This window comes from Malus sylvestris, chromosome 10 (assembly GCF_916048215.2).
Source record: "Malus sylvestris chromosome 10, drMalSylv7.2, whole genome shotgun sequence".
NCBI lineage: Eukaryota > Viridiplantae > Streptophyta > Magnoliopsida > Rosales > Rosaceae > Malus > Malus sylvestris.
In genome coordinates, this window is record NC_062269.1 from 6,928,620 (window position 1) to 6,939,250 (window position 10,631).

Sequence of the window (10,631 nt, forward strand, 5' to 3'; positions counted from 1 at the left end):
CCTATATTCCACGTTCCTAAACGCATTTTGCTCTCTTGAACTCTACCCTTCTGTCCTAGCTTCTTCACCCTTCCCCGTCTAATAGGATCAAAGTACTTCTTTTGTGTGTCCCGTGTAAAGTTGATAGGAGCATATGCTCCCAAACAACTTTGAGTGGAGTCGTTCGAAAAGAAGTTTCTATAGATGTTGAAATACGTACAACTTGAAACTTATTGATGCGGTTCCCTGTATTGTCGGGGATTATTGTACGACAACCCCTATGCCGGTTATGGCGATCATTTGTTGTATCAATTACCAAGAAACGCCCTAGACGGCTAGAGCACTCCCATCTCGCCATCTCCTTCACCTGTATTGTAAGCTGGATGTTCAGGAAACGGTATCAGTCAACCAAATAGAAATTTGATGTTATTATGAAGTAGCAATTTTCTATGCCATATATATGAGTTTTTAGTAGATTTTGGGTCCCAAAGTGATCCCTCTGTGTTGTTCTTGTAGTAGCAGCTTCAAGGTTTTTGGGTATATTCCGATGAAATATAATTTCTCAGACCGAGCTAATAATCGTTTAATCTTCTTGCATTCGAAATCATCGTTGTGATTATGTCGAATCTTTGATTCCAAACTGCAGTATATCTCCATTCTATTATCAAATAACAGCTGCTCAACTACTACTTGCAACATTTTTAATTTTTTTTAACAGCTGAAATTTACAATTTTCAACAACACAAGGATTTTATAGAGCTGATTGCATATGGGAACTGAATTCCAAGTGCATGTTTCGTCACAGCTCAGTCTCATACAAAGGAAAAATTATAAGAGCTTCGTGGTAACTCACAAAACAACACACAGCAGTAAATACAAAATATTTGTTTGCCCTTGCCATTTGCTAACTGGTTCAAGCTCGATACGGTCTCAAACCCTTTCCTTCGATTCTGGCACCTCTACACAAACAAAAACATTACATTACGGTCAAATTTCCCACAAATATTGAATGCATGAGACTGTATTTCTAGAGATTATATACAATATGCCTCCTACATCTAGCAATTCGCTATTGCATACAGAAATTTCTTGTTCAGAATCAGAAAATTTGCATAGTGTTTCACAACATTGTAGCACTTAGGAAGAGCTTTTTATTTTATGAGAAACAAATAAAATACTGAAACAACTATCTTTTAACTCCAAAGCGTAATCTTTTGAATTACCTCGTGTCATATTCTTTAGTGAAAACTCGTATTCCTTCTCTTAGTTACAAACTCCTGCTGATTCATTTCTTTCAGTGGTGATCTTCCAGTAATACATGCTTCAAGTTTTCTTGCTGAGGTTGAAATAGAATTGTTTTCATTCTCTTGGGTAGAATCATAGAGCTCAGTATCCACTTTCAAATTCATTGCTGGTTTCACCTCTTCCTTGCACGTTTGCAATATTGTATCCAAAAGATTCATCATCTCCACATCCTCACAAGTGAAGTCCCCCATACGATCACAGAATTCTTCGAAGTGAACAAGAACATGCTCCCTATCTTTTGATAGACTTGCGGTGTCTTGAAAGAGAACCAGTTTTTCAAACTCAAGCTGCTTGTTTATGCCTTCCAGTCTCCTCTGTTCACCCATCAGTTTGTCATTTTCCAGTTTATTGGCTTCCAATAATGCTTGAAGTCCATCTGCTTGTCGTTTTTCAGTAAACAAGGCTTCCTCCTGATTTTTCAAACTTTTTCGCAAACCAGATACTTCCTTTTCCAACTCAACAAGTCTCATGTTCTTCTCTTCAATCTCTAGCTCTGTCATATGTTTGGCCTTCTTCAAAGCTTCAGTAAGCTTTTCAATTGTAACCAAATTTTCTACAACTTCTGAGAAGGACGATATAAATGCACTTGTCAAGTCTTGCTCTAATGACGATGCCAGTACTTGAAGATTCTTTATTTCCTCATCTTTCTCATTTATAACCTTGAAAAGCTTGTCTTTCTCTAGTCCAACGGTTTTCTCCGCATCTATGCTTGCAAAAATTGCTGCTTCCACTTCTCTTGTCACGGCCTCTTGCTCCATCTGCATGATATCATTTTGGAGTTTTTCTATGCAGCTATCCTTCTCCTGTGCATTTTTCATAAGGTTCTCTGTGATTTCTGGGATGAATTCCACTTCCTCGTTCTTTGCTGCTGCAACTGTAGCTTCTAGAAGGACAATCTTCTGCTGCAGAACTTCCCTTTTTTTAGTTTCCTCTTTGATAATGGTGATGAGGCGGTCTTTCTCATGCTTAAGGGTTTCTTCATACTCAGCTTGTGCAAGAAGTGAATCCTCCATTTGTCTACATTTTTCTTGATTTCCTTGCCAGCACACTTTCAATCTTTCAGCTCGAGATTTCCAATTCTGTAATTCAAATTCTAGCTGACTTGCTTCACAAACTTCCTCAGCCAATTCAAGATTTGCCTTTTCTAAAGCCAAAGATACTTCTCGTTTCTCCACTTCCATCTGCACAAATTGTTCTTTCATGTAAAGTTGATGCACAGATGATTCCTCAAGCATCTCTTTAAGTCGTTGAACCTCTTCCTCCATGATAACCTGCTGCTGTTCAGCGAGTTCCAAGGACCTTACCCTCTTCATTAGCATTTCTGCTTTGATGTGCTCTTGTTCAAGCTTAAGATGAGCATTTCTTAAATCACTGTTCTTCATCTCCAACTCTGTTTGAAGTAGAGAGATCTTGTCATCCATTCTATTACACAGCTCCATCTCAGTGTTTTCATCAGATTTGTTGGAGTAAGCCTCTGAGAGTTCTGATTTAAAGATCGTAAATAGTACTGAAATCTCTAAATTTAAAACGTCGATCACTGAATGGCAGCTTTTTAGCTCCATCTGAAGCTTCTGTATTTGCTCCTCTCTATCCTTCAATTCAAAATTGTGCCTGTTTACATCTCCTTTCATCTTCTCTATTAGGAGACTCACTTCAGATTCTTTTGCTATCAGATTTGTGGAACAGTTGCTATGTGTCTGCTCCATGCCCCTAAGCTTGTTTCGCAACTTTGTTAGAGAAGCTGGGGCACAATTTCTGATTTGAGCTTCCTGCAGTTCTTTTATAGATTCTCTCAATTCCCGATTCTCTCGCTCAAGGTGAACAATTCTAAATTCCGTTTCTTTGGAGAGTGATTCTTTTGTTGACAGTGAGTTTCTTAGCTTAGCAATCTCTTCATCCCTTTGAACAGTCAAGCTATCAAACTTTGACCTTTCTTCTTCACACTGGGCAAACACATTCTCGTAACGTGATCTGAATTCAGACACTTCAACCTCCAAAAACTTCCTCTTGCTTTCTTCATGAGCTAAAGCATGGTTGCACAGTTCCAAACGTTTTTGAACGCCTTCAAGAATTCTAGTTTGGGAATCCAAGTTTGTCTGCAACAAAGAGATCTCTTCAAGCAGTGCTGATTTTTCCCTCTCCCACTCCTCTTTACCCAACTGGAACTCAGCTCGGAGCCGTCTATGTGCTTCTTCAAGATGTGTAAACTGTTCTTTTTTCCATTTCAGCTGATCTTGAGCATTTCTATTTTCCTCCTCTAACCCCATTATGATGTCATCTCTTAGTCTCAGTTCTTTGGCTTCACGAGCTTTCTGCTCTGCCTCGAAACACTTCCTCTCTATAGTCGATAAGAGTCTTTTAAGGCCCTCAATCTCTTTAGTACTAGCACCAAAATTCTGCTCCAACTCTATGTTTCTCTCAGTAGCTTCATCTAAGGCAGATACTAACTCTCTATTTTCCCCTTCCAATTCTTGCAATTTCTTCTCACTATCAGCTCGGAGTTTTTCATGCAAAGTAGTCCAATGCCTAAGCAATGATTCTTTTTCAAGCAAACGAGACTGGAGGGTTTCAGAAGCCTGCCTTGATTGAGAAATTTCCTCAAGCTTGACATTTAGTTCTTGAGCTTGTTTCTCATTCTCCCGCTTCGCTTCTTGAAACTTAATCAACTGCTCATTGTGAGCTTTCTTCAAAGCATCAGAGAGTTCAGTCTTAACCCGGACTTCAGTCTTAAGCCTCTCCACCTCTGCTTTAGCTTCGTCTAGTTCTTCATATACGTCCTCCATTTCCCTTTATCATCAACTTGTGAGAGGCTCTAATGCAGTAAAGATCTGAAGCATGAAAGAAACACGTTAACGTGAGCATTTTCATATAGAAAACTGAAAACAACCAACCACATAGACAGATGCATGAGAAGAAAAAGAGCGGTTTGAAGTATTTAAGACTACGAATTCCATGAGTATTATGTGCCTTTGGTAATCCCACATCTGCAGTGTATGGGATTAGTTGTGGTGGGTATATGGATCATGACACTCTTTCCCTGCAACTTCTGCCCCGCTAGTTGACACCCCTTGGTATCGGAACATACACTAGGTCGTGTACAAAATTGGGCATAGTATGGTTATGACTCCATTGCTACCTACCTGTAGAAAGTTGGGATCTGCTGCTAACAGTGACTGGAATGGAGCTCCTTAGTTGTGAAAAGGGCAAATTGAGCCATAAATTCGATCAGATTTTCCGAATATAATTGATCGAAAACTTGCAAGTATCCACTGGAAATAGATAAAAAAACACAAACATGAACCTGATTCTCGAAACACCAATCAAGAAATGGGGAAATAGGATTACTTATCAATGTACTTGTCTGAGTGCAGGAAATTTCACCGAATCGTCGAACAGGTTAAAGAAACTAGAGTTAAACGATAGTCAAGACTCGAGATTTTCAAGATTCAACTTCGGTTTTGGAAAGATTTGGGCCATAAGAAACCTAGAACACCAAAACTATGACCTTGGAAGTGGATTCATTCAAAATATAAGCAAGAAATTAAAAGAGAAAACGAGAAATACCTGGAACGAAATGAGTGAATCGCAGATGAAGGGGGTTTATGTTTCTGTTTCTGTTTCTGTTTCGAATCTGGATTTGTGTGTGGGGGGGATTCAAGTGGTTGAGTTGAGTGGGAAGCAAATTCGAATGGTTTCAAAATCTGATGAGGGCAAAATGGGAAAATTCGTTCATAAATCTTTTCACAACCACAACGGTCAGAAATTTCTTTTCGCACCACAACGGTCAAAAACCTCTTTTTTAAAAGGATAACCTTCTTAAAACAAAAATATTATTCTTCTATTTGTATCATCATTTGTACTATCTCTTTAATATAAATGAGACCCAGATGAGTAATTATAGTATTGCTCTTCTTAAGGTCATAAAATATTTCGGTTTGAATGTGGACTAGTTATGTATAGAAGTAAACTACATATTGTAATAAGTTACAATTTTTTTGCCCCATTTTAAGGACACACCTCTACATGGTAATAATTGTCGATGAGTTCAAAAATTTACAATATTTTTCAGTTGCAGAGGCAAGGCTGCTGCTGGCTTTGTCATTAGAGATGAAGATCAAATCCCCATTGTTGCGGGTGCAAAAAGTATTGGGGAAAACACAATTTCAGTTGCGAATGCTCTCATGAGGCGTGATGCTCTAAAAATTGCTCTGAATAAGGGCTTTAAGAATGTACGAGTGGAGGGAGATTCTAATTACTAGTTTGATATTGAGGTGATTTTATAAAAAGTGAGTATCAAAAAAGTTGAGCTAAAAAATGTGTTTGGTAAACACTTAAAAACAGCTTATTTTCACAGTTTTGGGTGAAAAAAAAAACTGAAAATATGAAGCAACAAAAATGAGTTTATTCTCATAACACAGCAGAAGTAGTTTTTTTTTTTTCAAATCACATCAATACCAAATCAGCCATAAACTAGTCACTGTGTGGAGGGGGATTCTAAGCTAGTCATTGAAGTGGTGAAATACAGATACAAGACTCCATGGAGAATTCGATCCATTACAAAGGATATTAGAAGCTTGGCGGCTTCCTTTTAGACTATTTCTTGGAACTTGTGTAGGAATTGATATTACTGACAACTATGTTTGGGAACACACTTCGTACGTGTGCCAAACTTGCTTATGCTTTTGATAGAGTTGGAACTGGCTGTAATTGTGGCTTTAGTTATTTTCTGAGAAAAAAAAGGACGAAAATATGTAATATCACAAATAAAAGTTTAAGATGGCCTAAAATATTCTTCTAAAGTTGTTTGGGGCAATGCTTTAGTTTTTATAGTTGATGTCACGTCTTTGTGCTTAGGAGTACATAATACTTTGTCAACATAGACACTTCTTAGTTCAAGAATTCAATTTTTCTTACCGTTGGAAATCAAATTATTGAGAACAACCCACGTCAATCACTTTTAGGGGGTTGTGAGTGCGCTACCAAGTGGGCTCCGCCGCTTGCTTCTGGTCGGCTCACTCGCTATCTTTCGCACACGAATACCACGCGCCTAACACAAAAGATAATATGACGTGGGTGACGTCAAGTTGACATCACCCGCCATCAAATCGCCTCAAGCAAGGCCTCGGGCCATTTTAACCCGACTGCCTGGTAAGCAGGAGTTGGGCCCACAATACTTGGGGCAATTGACATGGCCTGGAGCATATGTGTTGAGGGTTCAATCGCCAATTGGGTAGTGCAATTTGTAGAGATGGAGTTGCTCTAAAGGCCGGAGACCCAGCCTTTGACTTTGAGAGGTCCCCGAAAAATTTCAAGCAATGATTTCAGATCGTTAAGGAGTCCTGAAACCGCTTAGGTCCCCAGTAAAACCGCCATTGGCTTTGGATACCGGTTTATAGGAACCAGCAGTGCGTATAAAAAAGCAGGGAAAGAAGATAAAAGAGAAACGAAAAGAGGCTGTTTAATTTCATGGAAACCCAATTGACATTGACAAGCAGAGGTATGTAAACCATAAGCTAAGTCTCACACTCAGAGCCGGGCAAGCCGGTCCCCAGCTGAGTCATCCAAATACAAAAACACATTAAAGCAACTATTACAATCCAGCTTATTAGTCTAACAAAATGAGCCTTACATGAACCAAAAGCTCAACAATGATAAAATGCATTATTCTGATAAAAGCATGGAAGATTCAAATTCACAGGTTTGCATCTTCTTGAAAGCATTCGTCTAAGACGATTGTGTCTCTGCCGACATAAAGGGATTTCGCGCATGAACCCTTATGGTATTTTTTTTTATCAGTTCGCAGACTCGTCTTTTCTTCACGAATGAATAACATTAACATCCTGGATCCTCTCCTTTTTTTTTTTTTATTGGAAAACTATACTCTCCTTTTCTTTGGTAGCATGCCTTTTCACACAACTATACAAACAACGAATACTAATTCAAATGCAACTCACTAACAGAATCACGATATTGGAAACATGAGCAAGGTTCACCGGTGTCACTTTTTGCCTACGTACGGTGCAATATTTCTTAATCTCTTTGCTCAATAAGCCCGCGTTCAAGTTCTTCCCTTCGCCGCTCCAAGTCCTGTGATTGTTGCATACAGGTGAATGAATGTAAGCAAGCTTCCGTGATAGATTAAACATACATAACGTTGACAAGCACAACGTAACATAACTCAAAACAGACTATTTAGAAGTACTATAGATTTTAGCAGAAATCTTATAGTGATTTAAGCCTTTGATGTCACGGGCCTCACAGCTAAAGCTTTATATCCCTATAGTAAGAACCATAAAGAAAAGGAAGCATGATAAGCAAATGGTGAGAACTTACCTCAAGATCCTTTGTTGCTTGCTCCCTTGAAATTTCTTTCTTCTGCCGAGACCGTTTGAGAAAGCCAATGCATAGGATTCCCTTAAAATTCAAATATTAAAGATTAGTAGTTTGAAGGGGCAGAAAATGAGGAAGAAAAAGGGCACACTAGACTTTAAGTTACAATTGAAGTGGCAAAGGCAGGGCAAATGGCTCTCAACATATTGATGTAATACTACCCTTGCATGAATTACTCTCAACATATTGATGTAATATATTCAGACCAAAAGATATTGAACAATAACGCGATAAATGATTTGCGAGGGATAAAGAAGATATAAAAGTTTAGGGAATACCCATGCATCTCCTACTGCTAGTTAATCATAATTCATGAACCAGAAAACAAGGGCGGCACTATAGATAGCCTAAGTGGAGTCATAGCCCCTCCAGGAACTTTACAATCCCCCTATGGTTGATGTTACACAGCTCATATATATGAAGGGAAAGTTTAAACAACTAGGTGAGTGCCCTTCCACCCCAACACACAATAAATTCCCTGAAGTCATGAATGGGTTAGTTGCTTAGCAACAATTACCCAATCACTCATTGAATTAATCGTGTTCCTAGAAGAGAAACGTTAACCTCAGCTAGCCATAGGAGCCATGCTGAGTCCTAGTTAAAGAAGAATCTTAGTTTTGGTTACAATCGGCTTCACCGAACCAAATAAACATTGGAGGATTCTTCCAATTAAAAGAAGAAACAGACAAAACCACATGCAAACTCACGCACGAGTTTTAAAAATTGTTATAGGATTCGGCTATTTAAACCTACCGAAATAATATAGATCCCACCACAAGCAAGGAGCATATAGCTCGCTATGTCCTCTAGAAGAACTAGATCCTTTTTTGTACTGGAATTGCCAGGAAAAGCTCTTGTCATGACCGCAAGGCTGGTACAAAGAATCACAGCGTCAGAAACCATGTAAAATTTATGCAACAGCCATAAAAGGGACTTGCTTCAGTGTAATACAGGCACACGCTATCCAAATTATGGCACTAAAGCAAGCTTAACTTTAATGTTAGCCCCAACATTATTATACTGTTACAAGGCTAGGCAATATACAGATTGGAACGAATTCAGTCGTGCTCCAAAATCTCGAGATGCAGAAAAATTACTCTCTGAGAGTGAAACATGACATTTCTCACTACATCTGCAAACTTACAAGATTTGTAGCATACCCCTACCAGCCCAATACTCCAATAGCTGCAAACAGTTAACACAATATTAAAATTAGATCATGGATGCAAAATTCGGCACCCTAGCACCAATATTTCAGTTAAAGTTTCAAAAAGATAGTTTCTTTGATATTCAGTTTTTATTGTTTCAATATCTTTGGAGTGGAGATAATGATAGCATCTTAGAATACCCCCTTCCATCAGTTGTTGGAGAGAAATGGGGGTCCCGATCATCGTAAATATGTGAGGATCCAATTTGAGAGATCATTTCATAGACATTTGAGGTTCAAGGAATCCTAAGGGACCTGTCTTCTTACACTATGTTTGGTATCAAAGAGTGAGGAAGAGAAAATCAAAGTTCAGAAAGTTGTAAGGTTCTCTTGTGTTTAGTCACATGAAGCACATAAAGCGCAACCCCAAGCCAACAAGGCCCTTGCTTTTGCGGGAGCCGGGCAAACGTCTATCGTACTCAGCTTTACTCTTGCTTTGCAAATAGACTGTTTTTACGGCTCAAAAAGGTCACAAAGCAGGGGATGCAACACAAGGACTTCGCAGGAAGTACATGGCAGGAAAATTTGATTAGAAACTACAAAACTTGGTAACATGTTAATGGGTTAAAATCGGTTCAAAATTAATTTCGAATAATCGTAATTTAAATTTCAAAAAAGTGAAAACGAACCTTCCAGAACTTCATAACGAATTCCCATTCCGTCTCGACCACCACCACAATCACTCCAATCACGACGGCGTAACACCGAAATATCCCATCGAAAACCTGCAATTCACAACCACACACACAACCCAATTTGTAACTAACTCCACACTAATGCATAAGTCATATATATATATATAGAGAGAGAGAGAGAGAGAGAAGAGAGAGAGAAAGTACATCAGATCCATCAGTGAAAGATTGAATGGCAGAGAAGACATTGACGACGATGCAGAGAATCGCGGTGAGAGCGGTGACGACCCTGAAGCATCTGCAGCAGATCAAGAAAGGGTCGGGTCTCGCTCTCGGTGTGGTTGTACTCGAAACTGGAGGCGTTCTCGGTCCTAGGCCGCTTTCTACGTCGGCTCCATTGCTTGTCGACATTTTCTCGCGCTTTCTCAGCTCCGAGAAAATTTACAAGTAATGACACCAACTAATGCAGGTAGTAGCTCATATTTGCGAATCCGAATGCATTGTCGGTTTCTGTCATGGCTATCAGGCTATGGCTTTGGCGCTTTCTCTCTCTCTCTGTGAGCGGGATATTTTCCTTACTTTGACCTGCTTTGATATTTTGTAATATCAAACCGCAACGTGGATCGTGGATGGTGGGGTCTGCTTTGATATTTTACAATAGCTCCTTCCTACCCAATCTTCTACGCAATGATATTTTAATAAAACGAAATTTTATTTAAACTCATGTAATATCTTTATACACCTAATTTATTTTATACATTAATTTGATTTTTAACTAAACTATCAATATCTCTTTAAACCCAAATTTACTACCCTAAATACCCTCACAAACTCAATTCAATATGTAAATTTATATTTACACCAATTTGAAAATTAAAACCCAAAATCAAAACATTTTATTTTCCTCAAGTCCCACAACTTAATTTTCTTCTCTTTCTTAGTCTTGTTCATAAATATCTCTACCATTCCCTAAAAAAAAAACATATCTCTACCAACTTTTTAAATTTTTGCATGTTCATCCTTATCTGATTTCTCCCTTATTCTTGTAGTTATTCACACATGCAGAAATCACTTTCAACGTATCAGATCATGCTTTGCCTAAGATGCCTTGGTTGATA

General features: G+C 38.6%; 2 protein-coding genes across 6 annotated transcripts; both read right to left on the reverse strand.

The window, feature by feature from the left end:
- Positions 1-666: 666 nt before the first annotated feature.
- On the reverse strand, positions 667-5,040 carry LOC126586517 (uncharacterized protein At4g38062-like). 3 transcript variants are annotated; one of them, XM_050251370.1, is made up of 4 exons: positions 4,849-5,040; positions 4,425-4,471; positions 1,203-4,112; positions 667-938 (listed from the first exon to the last, which is right to left on the reverse strand). In XM_050251370.1, the coding sequence occupies exon 3, from the start codon at positions 4,065-4,067 to the stop codon at positions 1,218-1,220; it is 2,850 nt and encodes a 949-aa protein (XP_050107327.1). In that variant the 5' UTR covers positions 4,068-4,112; positions 4,425-4,471; positions 4,849-5,040; the 3' UTR covers positions 667-938; positions 1,203-1,217. The 3 variants fall into 3 exon arrangements, with proteins under 3 accessions (XP_050107327.1, XP_050107326.1, XP_050107325.1); XM_050251369.1 differs by having other exon boundaries at positions 4,425-4,553; XM_050251368.1 differs by lacking the exon at positions 4,425-4,471.
- Positions 5,041-6,724: 1,684 nt separating this feature from the next.
- On the reverse strand, positions 6,725-10,081 carry LOC126586528 (uncharacterized). Of its 3 annotated transcripts, XM_050251385.1 has the most exons (8): positions 9,721-10,081; positions 9,511-9,606; positions 8,819-8,859; positions 8,428-8,545; positions 7,618-7,698; positions 7,302-7,371; positions 7,165-7,200; positions 6,725-7,131 (listed from the first exon to the last, which is right to left on the reverse strand). In XM_050251385.1, exons 1-6 carry the CDS (start codon positions 9,922-9,924, stop codon positions 7,315-7,317), a joined length of 597 nt encoding a protein of 198 aa, XP_050107342.1. In that variant the 5' UTR covers positions 9,925-10,081; the 3' UTR covers positions 6,725-7,131; positions 7,165-7,200; positions 7,302-7,314. The 3 variants fall into 3 exon arrangements, with proteins under 3 accessions (XP_050107342.1, XP_050107341.1, XP_050107340.1); XM_050251384.1 differs by having other exon boundaries at positions 6,725-7,200; XM_050251383.1 differs by having other exon boundaries at positions 6,725-7,371; positions 9,721-10,080.
- Between the last annotated feature and the right edge of the window lie 550 nt (positions 10,082-10,631).

What these genes read in the sequence shown, in the direction of transcription:
- LOC126586517 (XM_050251368.1), bottom strand. Translation starts at nt 4,067, where the DNA reads ATGGAGGACGTATATGAAGAACTAGACGAAGCTAAAGCAGAGGTGGAG.
- LOC126586528 (XM_050251385.1), bottom strand. Translation starts at nt 9,924, where the DNA reads ATGTCGACAAGCAATGGAGCCGACGTAGAAAGCGGCCTAGGACCGAGA. An exon ending in CTTTCACTGATGGATCTGAT is followed by an intron (nt 9,607 to 9,720) that starts GTACTTTCTCTC and finishes TGTGAATTGCAG; the next exon opens with GTTTTCGATGGGATATTTCG. An exon ending in AGGGGTATGCTACAAATCTT is followed by an intron (nt 8,546 to 8,818) that starts GTAAGTTTGCAG and finishes TCTTTGTACCAG; the next exon opens with CCTTGCGGTCATGACAAGAG.